The sequence below is a fragment of the Centrocercus urophasianus genome, unplaced genomic scaffold (genome assembly GCF_019232065.1).
Source record: "Centrocercus urophasianus isolate 14NV4802_14NV808 unplaced genomic scaffold, USGS_Curo_1.0 seq_36, whole genome shotgun sequence".
In the NCBI taxonomy this organism is placed as follows: domain Eukaryota; kingdom Metazoa; phylum Chordata; class Aves; order Galliformes; family Phasianidae; genus Centrocercus; species Centrocercus urophasianus.
Genome location: NW_024884933.1, coordinates 1,404,981 through 1,428,285, shown reverse-complemented (window position 1 = coordinate 1,428,285; position 23,305 = coordinate 1,404,981). Strand labels below are relative to the sequence as shown.

Genomic DNA, 23,305 nt, shown 5'->3' with positions numbered 1-23,305 from the left:
TAATAACTAAACAGAATGAATAAATCAGCACTACACTCATTCAAGACTGAGTATTGATTCCTGAAATGTACTGTCAGCAAGAAACACCTGATCTGGAGACATCGCCAAATCTGACAGCAATCCTAGAGGAGGCAAAGAAACCAAACAACACTGATGGCAGTTAAACACCATTACTAAGAAACACTTGTCTTTTATAACAGATAACAGATGCATTATTTACTGTGTCGTGTTTAAGTAAGCAAAGCTCTGTTTCCCAACACATGAATCAGGATTGTGAACAGACAGAAAGGGGAAGTCAACCACCAGCTTTACCATCAAAGCAGCAGGCGGTTATCCCTCAAGCCAAGAGAACTAATGAACATGGGCAATGGAGGAAGCCATCAACTGAAATACCTCTGCACAGATAGAACAAGCATGCTCCAGATCAAGCCAAGAACGTCAGGGCTCACTGAGCTGCTCCAACTTTCAGTGGCAGCAGAAGCGACTCTGTTGCTCACAATTTTGCCACTTACATATACTGTTCTCTCAAATTCTGCCACTGATATCACACACATCAGACTGGAGGACTCCTACCTTCTCCCTGAAGGATATTTTATGCCTCACTGCAGGAGTTACTTGGGAATAGTTTGCTACCTCTCTATACATTTGAGCACTTTCTTCCCACCCCTACCTGATCGACACTGAACATCTCTCAGTCTCTAATGCAATGGAAATGCAAACAAAGCCAGGCCCCATCAGCCACACATCCTTCCTCATCGACTGTTGTAGAGAATTCCTTCTCCTTGGGGATTCTTGTACATTTCAGGCATGTCAGGTTGCTCCTTTTCTTGCTCATCAATACGCATGAAGACAAAACTCCTTAAATCACAGTTAGAGGACACATAAGAGCACAACTGCCCCTAGGAACGGAAAACAAGCTACCATGGGGTGCCTGCAAGATTATTTGGACAGCTTTGTGGGTAAGGACATAATCCTGGAGATAGGGGTACACCACTGGGAATCCTATCCTTTACCACACCATTTTGACCTGCAAAAAACTCCCCCCACATCGCAGCTTACATTCCTGCTTTCGCAATCCGGCCCTGTTTTCCGCACTCCCTCTTTTACGCCCTCTACGTCTTGCCACACCTCACTTACCACTTCCTACCATATACATTCCCACAGTCTCACTTTTGCTTATCCGGCCCTGGTCAACCTCACATTCTCCTAACCACAGCCCCAACATCCCAAGCACTGATCCCTCCCTCAGCTTCCCCCTAGAAGCTCTGGCTTCATCACAGCTCTGGCTGCTGCAGACTCTAGTCTAAGTGCAGAAGCTCCATTAACACTAACTAACTACAATTTTTCAATCTGTAAATAGATGTTTTCCTTTGTAATTACTCTCAGGTGCCTTCTCAGCCACTGTCCTTCATGAAAAGGCATAGCATTGTGGTTTGCAATAACATTTACTGCAGGACAAAGATACTGTACAAAACCTTAGCATATTTTAACTCGTTAATCCAAACCCAGATTACTCATAGCACACTGCTCAAGAATTGCATCTTGTAGTTATTTATAATCACTGTGGGCCAGATAAAGCTTCCTTTGCTAATCTTTTGGATTGAGATCCAGTCTCATATTCAAAGCCAAAAGAATAATAAATAAATAACCTGGTTCTCAGAAAGTCTGACCTCACTTTCTAGAAATGACCTGTCATTCCCTGCATTACTGTTATTGAAAGTAAGCAGACTAGGATTTGTAACTTCGATATCTTGAATGCGATCAGCAGCCACACTGCTTTGCACATACCCTCAGCACAGCAATTGTGAGAACACATAGGAAGGGAAAACACTCATTTAGCTCAGCTGCGGATTAAACAGAATGGGAGCAAGCCTCATTTTCTTGTATGGTTCTATTTTTAAAGGTGGATATTATGAGAAACTTGACTATGAACCACCTTCTTACTAGAATATGAGGCCACCAGATACATCCATAGTCAGGTGTCCTGATTAAAAACAAAACAAAAAACAATTGTTTACTCTCTATGACACGATCAGATCTCAATTCTGGACCACATATCAACAATATTAGCCAAGCTCCAATTACAAAGCCTTTGCTGATTTGAATTGCAGATGGAAGGACAAAACCAAGTTGTCCACAAAAAATATTTGTGTTTGTATGCTAACAACTATAAATACAACTATAAATTGATACAGCCAACTGCTTGGAATAGCAATAAAATGTGCACTGCTTAAGCTCTTCCGGAAAACTTGAGTAATGCTGGATTCCTTGTGCAAAAAGGATCATGATATAAACTTATTCTGCACAAATGTGGAGACAAAACTACATGTAGAGCCATGAGGTCATTCTCCAAGTTAATAAGCAAACCACATTTTCTGTTCCGAAAGAGTTCAGCCAAGGAAGTGAACTGAAGTTACCAGTATCTGAAGATGGAAACCAGAAGCAGCTCTCCCGCCTGTGAAAGTGAAATTTTTATTAGCAATAAGGGCACATGGGACAGCTCAGATTATTACCTCTATCTATCTCAATAGATAGACTTTAAGACCGAGTAATTCTGGGAAGCTCCATCTGAAAGAGCATGTATGAACATAGGAAAAAACATTACGAAGGGAGAGACAGCTTGGGATCGTGCTTTAGAGGAATGAACGTGATCAATTCCTTTCCCTTTACCCTAAATATTCAACCCAAAGCAAAACTAGTCAGTCAGGCCATTCATTTTCCATTCCAGTCACACAGTAAGGCTTCATTCACTTGCAACACTGCTCCCTTGCTTAAAAACGTCTAATCATACATTTGTTTTATAAATATTGGGGACATTAATTAACACCGAACAGCAGGAAGCTGAAAATACTGGTGCAAACCCAAAGCTTTCTGTGAAGTTTGCTCTCACCAATAAACTTGATTTAAAGTTTATGAATGCAATTGCAAATCAAGATTACACAATAACTTCCAGAATTCTTAAGAAAGGAATTTATCTTTCAGGATTACTGGAGACAAAACATGACGTCTGTGTTATCATTTTTAGATAAGGAAAGATCATACCACGAAGTTCAAACAAATCAAACCATACAGAACAAATTGCTTTTGCTCTCAAACTGTTCTCCACAAAGATTTTTTGCTAACCTCTAAAAACTTTGGAAAAGTAGAGGTAAGTGTAACTTGCAAATATCTGAAGGCATTTTCTAGGTTTTTGAGTAATAAAATGTGCTTTTCCAAGTTTATAATGGCTCTGTAATGTACCCTGTAGCTACAGACACTGAAGATAAACTGGATTTTTTAACTACACTGTTGAGTATCTCAAGTTTAAGGCATTAGTGATTTGCATTTGTTATGCTTCCCATGTCTGAAAATAAGCATATCTGTGTGCTTCCCATTGAACAAGGCCATCCATAAGCTAATTCCTTGCCCTAGCATTCTCAGATAACACTACATTTCTGATTTGCTTAACTGAAATGGCAGATGAACCCTGTACACATCTGTTGCTATGGTTCTTCTACTTATCCAGTCCACATCTCTTTAAAAGCCTTAGGTAGGAAAGCTCCTGCATCTGCTTAGAAGTAGCTGCAAAATGTGCAAAGTGAAAAGCCATGAGTTTGTACAGTGAAGTAAGTGGACTGCTTGCTCATAGAGATATGGGACTACAAAAATTAGAAAAAAAATCTCCTCGTTCCAGGATTTATTTTTGAACAAATTAACTTGTTTCCACTCCCTGCCCCCATCCCTTCCCCAGGGCCAACAAGTCAGTGGTCCACAGCTGAGGCAGTAGTATTTACAAGTGAAGCTGCTCTGCAATGTCCATGTTTGTTTTGGTCCCTCTGCTGAGAAGCACTGCTTAATCTGAAGAGTGTTGAGGAGGTCAGGTTCAAAAGCTGGTCAGTTCTGGCTCCTCCTGACACTCTGGACACCAGGTTCTGGAAACGAAGACATCATTAATCAAATAATGCCAAATAAGTGACTGCTCCTATTTTGCTGAAGACTTGTGGAGCTGAACAGGCTCTTGTCTACACACTGCTATTATCCAGTTCCATTTGCTTTTTTTTTTTTTTTTTGAATTCTAGTTTACAGAGCACAGGGAACAACCTTTCTTTGGAGATATGAGAAAAATCTTCCAGGCTTTTTCTTTTGCTTAGCCATCGATGATTATCATACTCTTAAGAGAGTCAGAACAACACTTCCTATACATGTAATTCACATCTCCACGACTGTTTACAAGCTACCCTTACCAGGTGAGAGGGAATGGTGAGGTTTCTCTTTCAGTGAAGCTTGCAGGTCCAAACTGCTGACTGTGGGGTCACTGGAAGGAATGGTATTTTCCCAGCCAACCAGGCAATGCTGTGAGAACATAGAAGAATGCAGTATGGCAGCGTTTTCTAAGTATGCCTCCACAGGGAGGCATTGGCAGGTTAGTTAATTTCTTGAGGAGCTTCATATGAAAAGAGAAGGTTCTTCTAATACAGCAAAACTTCCACCTTTCTCTGGCTAATTATTTCTGAACTAATCTCCCACTTTGCGAACTCAAACACCTGACCTCCTTCAACTGGTATCAGCTGACTCATCCTGTTCACCAAACCTCAAACCAAGCTTCTTCCTACCTCTTCACTACAAGGCAAGGCTACTATACCTATTGCAGCATTCTCTAGCAGCTGATATACAGGACCAGCTCTACAAAAACAGTTTCAAATCCAACCCTGCCACTACAAATTTGGCCTGATCCCTACACAATGTGGATTCTTGATAGAAACCTGTCTGTTAAACTCTCTGATATTAGAGAACACTCTCAGGCATGATGCTTGAAACAGATCAGCTGAATGATGTCCCAGCAGTATACACATGGCACTTTTTTTTCCTCAGCATAACGCATCTGAAGAGAAGTTATTTATTTTATGCCAGTTATATGAAGGTGTGAACTCAGAAGCATTCACAAACAGCTTTTCTTGCTGTGTCAGTAACCCAGATCAGAACCTCACCCACCACCACACACACTCCAGAGATCATTCAGAGATCATGCCCAATCTGGGTTGTGCAATCAGTATCTGCAAGAAGGCATCAACTTACCAAAGGTAATGCAAGGCTGTCTGCTGGTTCAAAGCTTTTCCTGCAGTGAGCTTTGTATTTGTAGGCAGGCATAAGAGTAGACCTGGGAATGCTGACCCTGCAACAGGGGGAGTAATTGCACACATGCTCCACAAGGCAAAGTAAATTTACATACCTTATCCAATTCAATGACCTAGTCCCAAAAATGAACAAAGGCAAGCAGCTCATTAGACACTTAAAAAAGTATATTCTAATTCTGGACCAAATTCAAATACAAAAATAATTTCTCACCACCTTCAAAACTGTTTCTGCTTATGGAAAAATTAGTAGGGAGATTTTAAGCAGGATTTTTAAGCTCTCAGCCTTGACAGCAACCATCTGTGGAACCATTTGGACTCTTTTCTACCCAATGCCTCCTGAGATCTGCATATGGCAAAGTAACAATCGCCATCTACCTGACATAGGCTGGCTCTTCCAGTGTCTCTGGGGGCTGGTGGGTACGTGGGACCTTACAGACAGGACAGGCAGAATCTGAATCCATAGGGACAGGAAAGAGGCGCCGGTTTAATCGGTAACAGTAAACACCTGCCACAGAATAATGAAACATGACAGTATTTCTAGTGTGTCAGAAGGTTCCTCAACATTGGCAATATACAGCTGTCTTCTACCTCCGTGCAATACGTGTCTTCTATAGAAACAGTGCTGCTTTCCCTAAAGTATCTTTTACATTTCCTGCCCCAAATAAGTTCCTAAAAAGCAAAACCAAAACTCAACCCCATCAACTAAAAAAGAGAACTGCAGCAAGTTACAAAAAATCCTGACACTGATTTAGAGACAGTGCCTAGAAGACTCGATTCTCTTTGGAGAAGGAAGTTGAGTATGGATTAGAAATCACAGCTACAAATAACACACTCTTCCTCCTCTTAAGCAATGCAGGGCCCACTCAGGATAACAGGTAAAGAATTCTCAGCTGTTTGCTCACAGAAACAGGGTTAGGAAGAAACACTTATGAGAGATCTGGTCTTACATTTATGGGAACTGGCTATCAAGTCTTGTTCAGGAATTATGCATTCCAGAGGCTCAGTCCTAAAGAAACACACAAGCAAACCAGTCAGTGACAGGAGTGCCTGCCCTCCAAACCTACCTTTTCCAAGCATACATTTCTGAATGGGACACAAAGGTCTCCAGAGCCACCCCTTCCCACTACTCAGAACTTCAAAGGGATTCATTGCTGCTTCTGCCCTTCCCCCTGTACCCACTTACTCCATGTGCTGCTCAGAGATACATGCTTCTTTGTTGGCCTGTCGAAACTCGTGGAGCTCAGCAAAATATTGATCAGATTTTTCTTCTACTGAAGAGTTTGTATCCAGAAGCCCTGAGAATGTCAAGGAAAGAGAAAAGTTCAAGGTTTTAGTGAATTTGAGGAAGCAACCAAAGACTCAATTCAAAATGATCAAGAAAGCTAAAGGTGAGGAGAACCAAAGAGAGTAAGGAGAAGACAACATCATAACATCAACTCAGAGATTTCTGCTGTGACCTTGGTTCCTCAGTGCATCCATCCATTTTTGGTTGCTTGCTACCCCTCTAACCTTTGCCATTTGCTGCTTGGATTCTCACACAGTTGCCACTACACTATTTCAGTGAAGCACAGTTCACATTTGTCACGGGTGATGAACGGCTGCTGACAAAACTTCAGCTCCTCTGCTGATCCCTGCTCTGCGGGCTCTAGGCCTGCAATTCTGCCACACTACAATACTAACGGAGGGTAAATCATGTTTTAACTCTTGATACTACCACATCAGCTGAGAGCTTTGCTTCAGGTTTAAGATTCACCTGCAATCCAGTCGTAGCCCAGGAATGGACGCACGGACCAGCTACTCGCAGGCACAGTGTATTCTTCAGGTTCATCTTGAAAAGTCACACGACCAGCTTCCTTCTGGGGAAAAAAACAAAAAACAAAACAAACCAGGAAGACCTCCTATACATCTAGCATGAGATTCGTAGCTACAGCTAGGGAGATAAATAGCAGTTGTTTAAGCAGGACAGCACCAGGTTAGTTTGAGGCTGAAATCTGTCCATAGCTCTAACAGCAATTTGCTACAGCCCTCTGCCTTCTCAATTCACAGAACTGATGTTTTATATGTAGCATTCTCTTGACTCCTCCCCCCATCATTCTACTGACTTATGAAAACAAGCAAGTCTTTGGTTTCACCGCTTACCTTCAACCCTTTGGACTGAGATGTCAGCAGGATTGATTTAGGTGTTGTGGCTTCCTTGGAGGTCTCTGCACTTTGTGTCCTGTTTGCTGATGGGTCCAAATGACCCCTAAGCTCATTCTTCTCACTGGAACCACAAGGAAGAGTGGTCTGTCTTCTGTTCTTTTCACGTCCAAGAAGGAAGGAGCCTTCCTCTGCACTTCCTTGAGCATGGCTATCCCCAACCAGTCCACAAGTTTCTCTCTCACATGTAATGACTGCAGGCACAGGTATAAGATTTTTCTCTTTAGCAGGAAAACAGGATTGCAAAATTGATTCCTGCATCCTCGTTTGTTGCTGCACCCCTCTGTCATTGCTGCTGTGTTTGAGTGATGAACAGAGGGCTGCTCTGGCTGTGCAAGCTCTGGGTTCCACAGACACCAACGTTGCAGGATCATGCTGTGTGAACACACGATCAACTTGATTTTCCTTCTGTAAGAATAAAGACACTTCTACCACATTGCACCATTAAGAGTACAAGCATTTTTTATTAGGCCAATTTACTCAGCAAGAGAAGCATCAGCCTCTCAGCTTGGTCTGCTCACCCCTTAAATTTCTGTTGGGAAAAACATAAAATCTTAATGTTATCCATGAGATCACTATTAAGTGTTTGGAGACGATAAGAAAGGGATTCATTTATAACTAAATGCAGCTCATTCCCAAGCCGAGAAACTGCCAAAGTTTCAGCCTTTGTGCTCTGAAGAAACAAAAGGATTTTGTTCCATGATAATCCTTCCTATCTCATGTTAAAAATCCCACATTCGTCAGGCAGCAGCCGATCTCTGAACTCTCTGCACTGAGAACACATCTGAGACAAGAAGACAAACAACAAAGGTCTAGCTACTGCTCGGATGGGCTCTATATTTCATATTCCACCAGCTGCTTCATGTTCTTGTGTCTCCATCATGCTGCCCTATAGGCAGAGCTACTGCCTACCTACCATATGAGGCCCATTTGATACTCAGCACTTTCAGCACAGACCTAACACATACCCCTCTCTTGGGCAAGGGGACAGATGCTTCAGCAGTTGCTCTATTATAAAGAGATGCTGGAAGAAGCGGCTTGCTGGGAAGACTTTTTCTTATCTCTTCCTGCTTCACTCTGAGCCTTTGTAGAAGGTCCTGGTTGGCCTGACGCAACCTGAGGTGCTCTGACTCCATCCTATGGACGTGTCCTCCTATAAAGCCAGAGGAAGGGTGAACTGCATGAATGGAGGTATGAATTGAAGGAGCAGACATGGGAAAAAAAAAAACAAAAAAACAACATTACACTTTCAGATGACTTTTCATAAAAGTCACAGGGTTTGTTGGGAGTTTTGATCTTTGAACGTTATCTTTGAGAAATCAGCCAGCTTCAAAACTCCTTATGCTATGAACCAGCACCGCTGCATACATCTCTGACCCCCACATGTACTCAAGTATTTTCTACTCAGAGACTGGCATATGATTTAAATAGAGGCAGGAAACTCTGACATGGAAAACAGTAAACATGAAATGTCACATGTCACAGAAAACCAGATGAAAGATGTTTCAGATATCTAGAGCAATCATACATGAATCCACTTTAGACTTATTTTCAGAATTCATAGTCTGATGATACCTAGACACTCACTCAACACACAAACAGTATTTCTCTTTTAGTACAGCCAAAACAAAGTCTAAAGTGTCCTCCACGGTCCTCAGGCCGGAAGACTTCAAAATGCTCTGTCTTTGGCAAAAGCTATTAGTCAGGGGCTCCTGTATTACTATGTTTCCCTATGATCTCTGGTTCGAAAGGGTCCCTAAACCTTTTCCTAAAGTTCATCTGATTTGTTTTTGTTACCTTGGCAACATTAGGAACCAAACACACACACTGTACAACAGGGGGGGGGGAGGGTTGGGAAGGAAGGAGTGTTAATAATTGAAAAACCCACAGCACGTTTTTGTTCCAGTTACAATAAGGGTGCACAACTGGATGCCTTATAGAAATATCTGTCTTGAGACACTATGTTTCTTTGAGATGATTTAAGCAAAACAAAAGTTCTCATGGTATTCCTAGGACAGAGCTAACAGCATCCCCTCATTGTTGCTCATTAGAAAGCCCATACTCAGAAATTAACATTAGTCACAGGACTTTCTGGAAGGGTATTTACCAGACGAGACCCATTCTTCGCACAACCAACATGAAGCTGCCGAGCACAAGCCCAAGGCTGAAGCTTGTGAAAGCGCTGCAGTTACAACATTTTGAGAAAGGGAGCTACGCCTCGGGAACGAAGTAACCGTATCTCCAGCAACAGCTCCGCAGCGCTGCCCAGGCCCGGTTCCGGGCAGCACAAACTGGGGCGGTGCTTCTTTCCCTGCCCTCCTAAGAGGCGAGCCTGGTAGACTCGACAACCCCCTCAGCCCCGTGCAGAGCACCGTGTGGGAGCAGCGAGCTCTGACCCTCCCCGCGCCACGCTGCCGGGCCCACCTGCGCCGCACAGCCGGGGATCCCCGCCCTCGCTTCGGGCTTCCCCCGGGCAGCCCCGGACCCGCCGCCGTTCCCGCAGCGCAGCGGCCTCCGGGCATGCGCGGGGACAGCGGCTCCGCCTCCCGGCGGGGACAAAACAGGAGTGGAGGCAGAGGCCCGCTGATGCTCTGCTGGGCGCGACCGGCGGCCCCAAGCGGCAAGGAAGGGAGAAAACAGCTAAGTGTGAGAACGTCTTGCTGGAACGTCCTTTTCCGGAACGGAGAATGCTGATTCACCGCCGCCAGTCTGTTAACGCAGTATTTGCTGAACGTTACTTCTTCGAATATTCTCGAGAAGTCAGAGCCAGGCTTGACATTTTTAGTGTGTCTTCATAATGTCAAAACCTCAGATCATTCAGCACCGTCGCTCTCTTCTTTTTCACTGTGAAAACAGATTAAAGGTCACTACCACGTATGCAGTTTCCCACGGCAGTAGCACGTCACCCTCTGGAGGACTCACCTGGAGAACTACGTCCACATGAGGGGTCCTCAGTACAGCAGAGATGGAGAGGAGGGCCACAGCAATGCTCCCTGATGGAACGTGAGGACAGGCTGAGAGCTGGGGCTGTGCAGCACGGAGGAGAGAAGGCTGCAGGAGAGCTGAGAGCAGCCCGTGTGTCTAAAGGGGCTGTAAGCAAAAGGGGACAGACTCTTCAGCAGGGTGTGTGGAGATGGGACAGGGAAATGGATTCCTGCTAAAAGAGGGGAGACTCAGGTTGGATATAAGGAAGAAGGGAGGTGAGGCACTGCACAGAGTGTCCAGAGAGGAGGTGCAGGCACCCAAGGTCAGGGGATGGGGCTGTGAGCACTGATGGAGCTGTGGGTGTCCCTGCTCAGTGCAGGGTTGGACCTGATGGCCTTTAGGGTCCCTTCCAGCTCCAACCATTCTATGGCCCAAATGCATCATACTTACACTTGCAGACTTTGAATCAAGATACACAGAACACAGCAGGAGAAATACTTTTTCCAATTCATTTTTATTTTGGTTTCCACTGCTTTTACAGCATTGATACAGGAATAATTCATGCAAATTTATCACCTTAAATACAGCAGAGAGAAAACTCACTGGTAAGAGTATTTCGAAGAGCTCCATCAACATAACACAATGAAGGTACATAGCAGCAACAAGATAAAGTGCACTGAGCTGTCGCCCTTAGATAAGAGCTTGGGGAAGACTGCTTTTAGAAGTACCTAAATTCCCAGGATTAGTTTATTATTTCTAAAGAAAAGCAGAAGATAACCTGCTTGCTAATAGTGTTCATTCCTCCACCAATCTGAATTACGGAAGTACTGTGTTGGAAGGTCTTTCTGTTAGAAGTCTGATTTGTGATCAACCAGCTGCTATTGACAGGGTTACAGATGCACTTGAACAACACTTATCTCCCATGTTAGCAGTTTTACTTCTTACAAAATCCAGGCAGTTCTTTCCTCCGTTCTATCTGTTAGCACTACAGTGAGAGCACCTCCATCACCAACATCTGAGCAGCACCACAAACACGCACTGCCAAGACACCGCGTTCTGAGAACACACCAATCTCTTTGCCTTCACAAATCTGACCCCAGCTCTGAAGATCAGCTCACTGATCAACTTCCTCTAAGGCCTGCTGAGATCTAGCAGCACGTCTCCAAGGGCGAGGCCAGTACTTCAGGTAGTCAAGAGTTGCTGACCAATGCATCATCTCCTTCTGCCTGGAACTGGCAGTTTCCTGTTCTACCAGGGATCTGCTTCATGTTTTAACTCAGCACTGTACACTGCTTGTTATAAATGTGCATGTAATAGCCTGGGAGACAAAGAGCTCGGCTGTAGGTATTGTGTGAATTCAGAGTAATAGCCCACAGTGCCACTTGCTCCAGCGTACTTCACTACAAGCCCAGAGAACACAACACCAAAGGCAAGGACTCACATTTCTCTCTCAGCCATTCTCAGTTCTGATCCAAACCACACTTGTGTACTGGTGGCTCCCTGAGGAAACTGAACACAGCCAATGAAGTGCTCTCTAATGAAAATAGCTTCCTGGTTTGGGCTGAATTCAAAGCTGTCCTCTGAAAGTGAAAGCTGCATATGCTTCTTGCTTTTCAGGGTCACAATGAGAGTCTGCCAGCTCCAACGTAACCAAGATAATTCAAGCCTTACTGCAAATCTTAACACAGCCTGAAGTACTTACTGCCACTTCACTATTCTTTCCTTGAGTGTCAGGCAACTTCTTTCTGGAGCCTCACATGAAGCAGAGAACGTGTCACAGCACATATATTCATACCTGAGCATGAATGAGGAATCCTAAGGCTAGCCGATTTCATTTTCAAGTGAAAAATCTCACTGTTGTATAATAGAACAAAAAAGAAGCACCTTAGTACTCCCAAATTCAGCTGTCACTTGCTCACAGATAATTCATATTCTCCACTGTTTGATTCTGAACAGATTTAGGTTGACCCTAACCCCAGAAATGCAGGATTAATTCTGGATTATGGAGAGACATTTTGTGGGCTATATAAAGATCATCCCCAAAACGTGGTAAAGTACATATCCACCAAGTGGAAAATAAGTCTTGCAGCACAGGAACCTGATCCTGCTACTACTGAAATCAGTGGGAATTCTTCTGCTATCAATTCCAGAAAGAAGAGGCTCCAGTCCTCACAATGCCCAAGTCTCATAATCAAAATTAAGAATTGTTTCAGGGCAAAACTCAATTAATTTCATCTATTTGTAAGTAAAAGACATCTGGGAAAAGAAAAAAATGACTTAACCCATTCTTACCCCAGCATTAAATAGGAAGGATAGGTCTCTATCATCATCCTCACACTTTTAACAGAAACAAATCTCATTACTGCATGGACTTGGATCATCCTATGGGAACTCTGCATGAAGTGAAATCTCTTACAGCGTGTGATCCCTGTGCTGCCCTCATGGCCAGCTAATGGTAATGGAATTCCAAAGGCCTGCTTCCAGAAACACTGCTGTGCAATTACCAAACCCCACATTCATCAGCCTGTCTCACAAGGCAACCTGTCAACTGATTCATCTTTTCATTCCTAATTTCCTTCTTCAACAAACTGTTAATTATCATCACCACTTCCTTCATAGCAGCTTGCTATGGCTTTGCAAATTAGCTGCCTACAATGTGAAATGAGCCAGACTGCATTACTGAAGAGCTCTGAAGAGGAAGAAATTAACTCAGAAGACAATAAAGGTACCAAAGCAAAAATCTTAGTCCCTTTTGCTCTGGAAGAGAACTAAGTTTTGTTCACAGGTTTAAACGTGCTGACAAAAATAAACCTGTCAATGAAAATAAACAGTGCAGCAGATCTCTGCCATGTTGTACAATAACAGAAGAAGAAGCTAGGAGATAGGTTTGCACAGGCTACGAAAGTGCTGTGAAACTGTTCTAACTGTGTGCATAAGATTGCTGTTTAGAAAAACAGCTGCTTGTCACATACATAAACTTGGGGCTTTGAAGCCAAAAGCTCCACCTTCATGTAGTAAGATGAATGACTCCATTAAAAATGATGTGTTAGAGTAACTTTTAAACTGATGAACACTTGTTTATAGAATTCACTGTTACTGTACTTCATTTTGATTTTAGAAGCCCCCTGTAAATGTACAAAGCACACATTCCTTCCAACGTAGCTTGTTCTCCTAAGCAGGAAAAGAAGAGCTGCAACAGCTAGTGTTGAAAGGTGGGACACAAAACAAGGATGCTGAATCCTACTGTCCACACAGCAACTGGAAACTGGCAGGAGCCTTTTGCTCATTCCCTTTAGGGATTCCATCACCCACCATATTCTCTGCAGTAATTGAAGGAGCACTGAAGGGAAACAGCGTTGTTTTTCTCCTCTTCCCACACTATCTGCTTTGCTGCAGGTACTGATGTGTGAACATGTTAAGTTCACTATCGAGCCAACCCGCCTTATTCCTGGAAAGACAAGAAGTCTCTGTTAGGTGAATAAAATCATTCTTCCCAAGGCAATCTGAAAGAAACATGAATAAGACTACTCCACAGCAAGGCATGCAGAGGAATGCCAACGGTCCTTGTCTCCTTCAGGTCAGGAACACCATCCTGCCAACAATCCCCAGCTTCAAGGCTCATAGTGAGATCTTGGTCACAACTTTAAACTGGTCTTATTATTTGTGTTGGGTAAGGTGTGTTAAAAAAAATTATCCCCAACAGCTTTTGCAGGGTGAAGACAAACATCAGACTCAAATCTGTGCAATGGCAAGGGTGAGACTTTTTAGATGATTTTCTAATTGCCTGGAAAAGTTTGCAGGAGTAGAGGACTGTACATTTTGGTAAACAGACAAGAACTGTAATTTTGTACTAACTAGAAGTAAGAAGGAAATGGGATTTTTATGAGACAAAAGATTTAAATGACTGTTCAGATTACATGGGCTGAGCATCTCTCCTTCTTCTAACAAGTTAAAATAACAAAAAGCACTGCTGACCAACACCTCAATATCCTTTCTCACCCAATAATCTAAGTGACTTTTCTTTCTACTTGAGGCTGCAGAGTATTGTTTTGATATTTCTACCAGACATTTTAATACATTGCAGAAAATTGTTTTCCATGTAACGTTAAAAAGGAACACAATACAAAAAGATGTTGATGTCTGCAAATCAAACACTATGATGAAAGAAGGGCTGCCCTCAGAGGTGCACCCTCATCTGAGCATCTTGGGGCAACCACAGGAAAACCAATTATATGCACATGTTTGTGTAGTAAGAAAATCTCACCTCAGCAATTTTGCTTTGCTCTGCAGTGAATCCAAAACTTCAATTTTCTTATTCATGGCAGAAATTTCCTGCTCAAGATTCTCCCGTGTAACATCCACTTGCTGACATAACTGAGCAAACGTTCCAGCAAGCTCTCTGTGAAACAGGAAGAACAGTGTAAAGTAAGAATGAAACACAGAATTCAAGGAATAAATGCCTTTCATGAGTGGTGATGACACTGACTCAGATGCAAACATCTTTCCCTTCTGCACAAGAACACGTTAGAACTGTCAGAGAAATGTGAGACTGAAGTACTAAGACTAGAGCTTTAGAAATACCCACATAGGACACCATGTTTATTAAGAAAACCAACAAAGTAACCCACAGATTCTCTTTAAAACACGTGTATTATTATATTTTTTAGTCCTGAGTTCAGTGAGCAGATATCTTGCTTTAAGAAGCAATATCACCCTACACAAACAAAGAAAAAAAACAGTAATTAAAAAAAAAAACAAACAACAGGAGAATTCAGATAAAGATGTTAGGTAAATATAGGCAACCTACTGTTGGACTTGGTGGCTGCAATTAGATCCTGTATAGCTGACAATAAGCTGCAGTTTCTCTCCAGCATATTCTACAAACTGCCGTTTGAAAGCTCTCTCCTTCGCTTTTGTGGTCCAGGTGAGGCGTTCATACACATAAAGCAGCCCATAAAGACCAAACGAGAGAGCAATCAGCCTCCAGCCCACAGCCTTCCAAACCTAAAACAAGCACAGGGGAAAACAGATGACACAGCTGCTATTAGAAGTGATGCTGCCTCCTGGCAATGGTGCACCTGTACTTTAAGCACATGAGAGTTAGCCAGAAACCTCCAACAACAACCCTGACCTGCAAGTAGTTTCACTGATCAGACAGCTTGCTACAAATGTTCAGCCTACACACTTAGAATACCTGCAGGTTAACTTCTCCAGGTCATTAAAGTCACCTTTACATGCACAAATGAAGTTGGCCTAGCTCACAGAATTCTCGTTTCTGAAGGAAAAACCATTTTTAGGGAACCATCTTCCTTTTGACAAATCATCCACCCCCCACACGCTCTGAGAAAGCACAGAGGTAAGGAACTTACTGGAGAAGCTTCGTGTTATTTGTAGAAAAGAAACTAGTTACCATACAACTCGAGTTAAACCTCTATTACTTTTTTCTTCTGCAGTTTTGGGAGACAACATTCTCTTGTTTTTCCACAAGATAGAAAAGTAGGCAGTGCTGATTGTACATGAAATAAATTAGACCATCTATAATTATGTGCTCTCCTCCTGTTCCAGGTAGGAAGGTATGCATCATCAGAGGATCTAAGCAGAAATCTCAACTTCAACCTCAGTTCCTAGTCCTCAGTCAACAGGAAAAATACATTTTTCCTTCTATTCTCACAAGAATATCAGATTTTATAACACAATTTGAAAGGCTTTTATCTTCACAAAACCTCTGGTTCCCTACGTAACTATTGTGCAAAATTGTGCTCGACATTTTATCTTCTATTTGCACACAGAAAGCGTTTTGCCTATCTGTGAACTGGAAATATCCACAGGTCTCTGCAGTGACTCGACGCCAGCACCCCGAGGTTATTTATCTAGATGCTCCTCAGATTGTCAACCCACCACGCCACCAACCACGATGATCCCCATGGAAGTTCGGGAAGTTAACGAGGCCAGTCCAGTGACCATCGACACCATGAGTTCTTCCTGGGTCATAGAACCCTGAGGCAAAGGAGGCAGACTGGGATTTGCTGGTGTTAAAGGGCGTTGAATCTAATTAGAAAAGCATGGAGAAAAACAAAGGAAACAAAAACAGAGTACAGAATAAAAGAATGCAAGATGTTGCCCTTCCCAGCAAAAACTGTTCAGCAGGCCCTGGAGTTACTGATACCCCACTGACCCCTGACCACTAAGTTACCTTACCTGGTCATTATAGCCCATCAAGGCCCGCCGGCCATTCTTTGGTCCCAAAAATCTGTTCACCAGCATCGTCCATCCAAGAGAGAAATGGAATTCTATGTCTTCTTGGAAGTCAGCACAAAGCTTATCACAGTTCAGATCATAGCTGAGTGTGAAGCACTGCCGGGGAATTAACATGTCTATCTGGCCTCGCAGGGAGAGTGGGAGCAGTGGTTTTAAGCCATCTGCAAGAACAGAACATAAACTCAATCAGAAAATAGGAAATTGAGTTCACAGTAATTAACTGGACTTGCATTCCATAATCAGAACGGATATTGGTTGTTCCATCCTCTGCAGTTGTTTTTGTGAGTATCTTGAATTTCCTGAAGCAAAGCAAGTTGCAATGCAATCAATTCATATTCAGAAGGATGCCTTTCCATGGGCATTCCCAAATCTCTAAAGGTAGCTATAGTGTACAGTTTATCAACAGCTTGAAAAACAGAAGGCCAATTCTAAAAGTGCTTCTCTCTCACTAACAAAGGATTAAGGTGATTGATTAGATTCATTACTAACGCACTGAACCAGTTTAGCCAAAGAGTGGAAAAAGCAGGAATAACTCATGCTCTACATATAAGTGCTACTAATCATGATGGAAACTAAGACAATGCCACCTGCAAACAAGCATCAGAGGAATAAGAAACCCAGAACATCCACCTAGTTATTCTGCATTACAGTAACAGGAACGAAGGGTAATATTGCCTGCAGAACTGACCTATCATTTCTTGCTGCATTGTCTGCAGGGAAGCTGTGATTGCATTGGAACAACGATCTGACATGTTACGGCCCAGGCCTTCCTCAATGTGTTTATGGAGCTCCTGACAAACAGAGAAGGGTTACTGAGATTAAATAAAAGGAAGATACAAGTTGCAGGTGCTAGAGCTTCCCAGTTAAAAAAAGCTTCCAAAGCAAGAGCATGCATTCCATCTGCCCACTCTTCTAACATTAGTTTCATTTTTCTCCTTCCTTCAGTGGAGGAGAGGAAAAAACAAATCGTGCAATCTCACAAGTATGCTGTAGACTGGAAAGGTTTTGTTTGAGGTACATAATGGAATACGCCATACGTGTATCTGTTTAATGCTGAGGTTAGTTTTAAACATAACTTCCTTCCTTTTTTAACACACCATTTTTCACAGAAGCTATCCCAATGCAAAACAAAATCTAAGAGAAGACACTTTGCAATATTAAAAACTCAGTTCTTCCTAGTTGGAAGAATGTTAAGTATCTCCAAGAGCTGGTGTAATTACTGACTCAGAGCCCGCAAACTAATTACAGGGTGGCTCAGAAGCTGTTAGCAATCTACAAGAAGCAAACACGACTTACGTTCTTGTAAACTTTAAGAACGACTTGAGAAGGATGGAAATCTGCTTGGTATTCATCTACCAGCACTGAAAGCCGCCTGATTTCTTCTGCCATTGCATTGGATACCTGGAGAAGGAGCCACAGGACAAAGTTACCATACTGCTCATTTAAAGCATCTTGTGAGCCTCCCTGAAAGTTACCCCCAGGTGTTCCACTCTTCCTTTTATTGCCTCAAGGAAAGCAAACAAACAATAAACCCTGCTTCTGAAAGCATTTCTTCTCTTCCCATCTGTATCTCCCACATTTCTACCCACTCAGACCTGTCAGCACTTTGCATTTCTCCCACCACGCTGGCAGCTCTTTCAGACAATCCCCTCTCTTTTTCTGCAGCCCCTCCTCACCTGCCTCTCCACTTCTTCTGTGATCTGTTTGATTTTCCGCTTGTAGTCTTGAGTGAGGAGCTCCAGCTGTTTGTCAATAAAACCCAAACGTTCCTGTCGTTCCTCTCGCATTTCCAGACAGTAAACTCTGATTGAAAAAAAGGTACCCATGGCAAAGCCAGATAAGCACATTTCTGATCTGCAAACACCTGGAACTCCAGAGACAAAAGACATTCTCCAACCCAAGAACCACGTGTACCAATATCTACAGTGCACTGCATACACACAGCACACAGGATAAAAAGGATGCTCCTCTCCCAATATTTCCACATTTTTCCTTTGCATTTTAAATGCTCATACTCTTTAATTTTCTCTCTAAGTGCAAGCTTGTGTCATGAAAGCACCGAACATCAGCATCTCCTCACCGCTGTTCCTGGGCAGCAACATGCACAGAATCCATGATGAGACGAACATCCTCTGCGATCTGCTTTGCTCTCACTGTATGCTGCTCAAATTTCGTTTTCACTGCTGACTGGGAGATACATTCCTGTACACAACAGGCAGCCAAGATTAGCAGCAGGCAGAAATACACTAACACAGCTTGTCTATTTCCTAAGTGTGCTGCCACTCCATGTACATAAGCTCCACTCCCCGGCCTTTCAGGAGTAAGCTGGGAGGCTTCAGGACTAAATGGAATGCTACAACACTTAACACTCACCTCAAATCTTCTCTCAAAGTTTTGAAACTCAAACATTCTCACTTGAAAACCATCTGCCAATGCTCCACCTGAGAGTAGGAAGGTACAAAACAACCAATTAGGTTTTCAGAAAGCATTCAGATGTTGGAATTAGGATATACTCCTGCTTTACCCTGAAGCCAATGCAAAAAAAGTAGCCAATTCATTCTCTTTTATTTTGTCTGCTCTCTTAAGAATTTGATATTTTAATAAATTGTTTTGCCTATTTGTGAAACAAGATATTCTCTTATTTTCTTTGCTATAAGAAAGGCTCTGTTAGCTTTCCTCACCTCCTTCTGGCATCCCTTGAGCCCTCTGAATCCTGGCATTCAGCACTTCTTTTGCTGACACGAAGAAGATTCGATCCCCTGCCTGTGCTCGATCCACCACACCCAGCTCATCTACCAGGAAACTGGTGCAGCGCTCCATGTGCTGCCGACGCACCTGAGGGACAAACAGGAACACCTCCATGTGCAGTTACAGCCACTTTAAGCTCCATCTCAAAAATCAGATCAGACACTCAGATGCCCTCTGCTGGTCTAAGCTACTAATATGAAAGAATAAGAAAACAACCTTGCAGTCTATAAAATCTTCCAGAAGTCATCCAAGTCACCTAACTTACAAACTGCCCGGTGAAGTTCTTGATTTCCACTTTAGAAATCTCCAGAGCCATGCTGTGACCACTAGCCTATCCTCCCTCCAGTTTCCATACTACAATAATAAAAAAAAACAATCATATCTAACACTTAATGGTTCTACACACAAGGACAAGAGTCAAAATGGTTTCTATATGGACTCCAGGCAAAGAGAAGGAATTTAAATCACAAACCTCTTCCATGTACTCTGGTTCAGAGGCAGATGCATCCCAGCGGTTATTTAAAATAAATATATTGGGTCGAGACAGACGTTCGTTCACCTTGTGAAAGAACTGTTTCTCCTGTGCAAAATGGAACACAATCTCTTAAATTAATTTGCCAACACACTTCAACTTCCAGCCAAATTCACTGCCCACTATCAAGTGAACTTGAACATACAGTTTGCATCAACGTTGATTCCGAATTTGCCACCAGAACAAATACATCAGCATCTAGACAGAACTTGTCGATCCAACTGTCCAGCTCTGTGGTTACATCAATGCCAGGGCTAAGAGCAGAAAGAGAAGAAACAACGTTATTCTGGTGAAATTTCAAAAACATGTTTTAAAAAGTTCATACAAGACTTGTTTCAGCTATACAGGGCGTTATTTTCTGTGTTAGAGCCACACTGCTTTGAGGTTTTAGTTTGCAGACTGCAAACTAAAAAGGACAAATCAAGATAAACTGTGGCTGTTAACTGCAGGAAAGGACTTTGGTCACTGTCTCAGATTAAAACAAGGTCACCTTCATTGACGTCTGCTAAATTTGTATTTGAATGCAAAGAAATGTGTGGTAAAGAGAAAAAGAAAGACAGATATTGTCACCTGTCCATGAGCACCAGGTCATCCTTTAAGAGAGGACATTTGGAATTGGGCCACATCACACTGACTAGGCTGCCAGCATTCAGAAGCTCATCTTGATGGAGGGCATGAGCCAGCTGGTTTACTGTCTAAAAATGAAAGTTTTATATATCTATAACATATGCTAAGACAATTATCTCCCCCCATCAAATTGGTCACAGACAATTTAAGATAAAACCCAACTTGGAATTATCTCCCAAGAGTTTTCCCACACTATGTGTTTCCCCAGCCAGAAGACAACCACCCAAAATATGTCTGTAAGAATAAGGCTGAGGAACTATCAGGAAGGCTGTAACTTTGGTCAGCCATACAGAGCTGAGAACTTCCTGAGGCATCATTCCAACTCCCTATTAGCACAATCACAACATATCATCTTCCACATACAATGAAGTCTCATGCCATAGCTTGCTTCACTCCTCCCTTCCTACACTCATTGAAAACCTGCTGTTAATCTCTGCTCCTTCAATGAATATAACCCTGAACTGTTAAAAGTCTATTCACAGTGCTTTCATTTTCCTTTTCTGGTACTGGAACACAGCTCTTCTTCTATACCTTATGCTTAAGGAAATTGTACCTTAACACTCTTCTTTTCCTCTGAGCCTTCAGTAAGTAGGAAAGCTTCATGACCATCAGTCCCTTCTACACGCAGGAAACAATTAGTGGTGTGCCCAATTCCTGAAGGAAGGACTTTGTCCCATAGCATGGCATTTATCACAGTGCTTTTTCCATTGCTTGTCCTGAAGCAAGATTAAAGAATAGCATAGCTGGGCTCCTGAGCTATTTAGGTACTTTTTTGATGTTACAAACAATAAGCCATCTAAATCAAAGCAGCTCCACAAGTATTAACAACTTAAAAAAAAATTCCATTTTTTCTTTTAAAACTTCTTCCAAAGTTCTACATTATTTAAGTCCCATTTATTCTACAATATTTAAGTCCCATTTACACAAGTACTGGCACTAGGGACATCTGCCACACGTTGCATGCAGAAGCTGGAGCACTAATGCTTCTATAAATACTTTTTACTGGCTATGATCCTAAAGATGCAAGTTTCTCTACCAAGTAGGGAGTGTAGCCAATGTAAGCACGTGACTTACCTTCCAAAAAAAGCCACTTTCATGTGTCGCCTTGCCAGCACCTCACTAATGCCACTGACTTTTGACAAGTAGCCTTTGACTTCCAGTACCTGCTCTTCTGTGGTGACAGGATCAAGCTCTGCATTCTTGTGTGTTTCTAAAAATCAAAATACATCATGCCTCTGAATCCCTGAAGCGATCTGCCTCAGTACTAGGTGAAACATCTCCCCACAATTTAACACACACAACCAAATGCTTATCTGTATCCCAAAGTTCAGACAGGTCATGCTAAAGCATGCAGTTACACCCACCAGCATTTATTTGCCAGTCTCTTTCCTGTACCTAATAACCACTCTTATCCTCAGGACTGCTTTAAGCAGAACCCATCCAACACTGCAAACATTCCAGCATGCTTAAAAAACTTCTCTCTACATCGTAAGCTGTAAAGCCAATTACTGTATATGTTCCACGTCACTGGCAATGACGTGTGTAGGCAAGAATACTGAAAGGATTATAGGCACACAACCAAAAGAGCCTTAAATGGTTCATTTAAAAAAAATAGTACACAACACACACACAGAAACAACTTTCTCCAACAACAGAAAGTAGCCCACTAACTAGCTGGGCTTCATAACTTACCAACTTCAGTCAGCTTTGAAATACAAATTCAATAAAATAATTTTCAGTCCCTAATACAAATACTGAGACATAAAGACAGACGTATTTATAAATAAATGAGGGTTTTGGTGTGTGCCTTGGAAACCACGTGCAGGCAAAGCACCATTCAGCTCAGCTTACCCTCCAGGAATGAGGAACTCTCATTGATGTACGCAGCCAGCTGCTCAAAGATGCCATTGATTTTCTTCTTTGCAGTGACAAAATGTTTGAGTGGAGAAGCATTTACCTCAGCCATGTGTCTTTTATCCTTCTTCACTGCAACTATTGACTTGGAACGAGTGAACAACAGGGACATTGCGCTGCAGGGAAAAAAAAAATCAGTAAGGAAAAGGGGGCTCACTGAGGCCTGACAGCCACACAACCAAGTGTCCAATATAATCATAGAATGATTGGGCTGGAAAGAACCTCAGAGATCACCCAGTTCCAACCCCTGCCATGGGCTGGGTGCTCCCCACCAGCTCAGGCTGCCAGAGCCCATCCATGGCATTGTGCTCTCAATCCCACTGTCTACATCATGACAGTACATACACATGTCTAAAATATATACTGAAAAAGGTGGGGTCTCTACTGAGAGACAGGGAGACAGCCACCTAATGAGCAGACACCGACTGAAAACTACATAATACACAACCTAGAGATCATTCAACAGGAAATGCTTTATTTCCCATGCTCAGACATCTGGAAAGAAAAAAGCCCACCTTACCTCCTCACTTCCACGGCACAGCCTACCAGGGATCCTTCCCTCCCGCCCCGCTTACTTTTCAGGATGTGTTTCGCCCTCACAAGCCGGACATGATCAACTCGAGTCCCTCCGGAACGCGAACAGCTCCGTTTCTCCGTTTTCACCCTCAGCTTTTTCCGCCACGCCGGATCCACTCGCCCTCCCTGCGACAGAGGCGGACGGAGCGCGTAGGCCTCGAGCTCACAGAGCCCTCACAGAGCGGCGGGCGCGCGCCAAAAAAAAAAAAAAAAAAAAAAAAAAGGCGGGAAGCGCCTCGTCCCACGGCGCGGCCGCACCTCAGAACGGGCAGCGGCGCCCCCCCACCCCCACACTCATCCCTGGCGCCAACGCTCACCTTCACAGCCGCTCCCGCAGCGCCGCCATCTTAATCCGCGGCGCCGCCCCCTGGGCGGGCGTGCTGTGCCCGGGGCGCTTCGGGAGCTGTAGTAC

At 43.1% G+C, this 23,305-nt stretch overlaps 2 protein-coding genes across 2 annotated transcripts; both read right to left on the bottom strand.

The window, feature by feature from the left end:
- Positions 1-2,458: 2,458 nt before the first annotated feature.
- Positions 2,459-9,817, bottom strand: LOC122167254 (migration and invasion inhibitory protein). The gene is made up of 10 exons (XM_042831712.1): positions 9,738-9,817; positions 8,282-8,466; positions 7,254-7,721; positions 6,868-6,970; positions 6,298-6,409; positions 6,062-6,120; positions 5,490-5,619; positions 5,056-5,152; positions 4,224-4,332; positions 2,459-3,911 (listed from the first exon to the last, which is right to left on the bottom strand). Exons 2-10 carry the CDS (start codon positions 8,447-8,449, stop codon positions 3,874-3,876), a joined length of 1,284 nt encoding a protein of 427 aa, XP_042687646.1. The 5' UTR covers positions 8,450-8,466; positions 9,738-9,817; the 3' UTR covers positions 2,459-3,873.
- Positions 9,818-10,733: 916 nt separating this feature from the next.
- Positions 10,734-23,284, bottom strand: MFN2 (mitofusin 2). The gene is made up of 19 exons (XM_042831658.1): positions 23,211-23,284; positions 22,893-23,019; positions 22,255-22,433; positions 21,478-21,613; positions 20,957-21,119; positions 20,347-20,471; positions 19,922-20,030; positions 19,717-19,824; positions 19,178-19,331; positions 18,870-18,937; positions 18,577-18,698; positions 18,173-18,299; positions 17,793-17,897; positions 17,185-17,287; positions 16,437-16,657; positions 16,137-16,286; positions 15,046-15,242; positions 14,503-14,637; positions 10,734-13,686 (listed from the first exon to the last, which is right to left on the bottom strand). Exons 3-19 carry the CDS (start codon positions 22,427-22,429, stop codon positions 13,617-13,619), a joined length of 2,268 nt encoding a protein of 755 aa, XP_042687592.1. The 5' UTR covers positions 22,430-22,433; positions 22,893-23,019; positions 23,211-23,284; the 3' UTR covers positions 10,734-13,616.
- Positions 23,285-23,305: the final 21 nt, after the last annotated feature.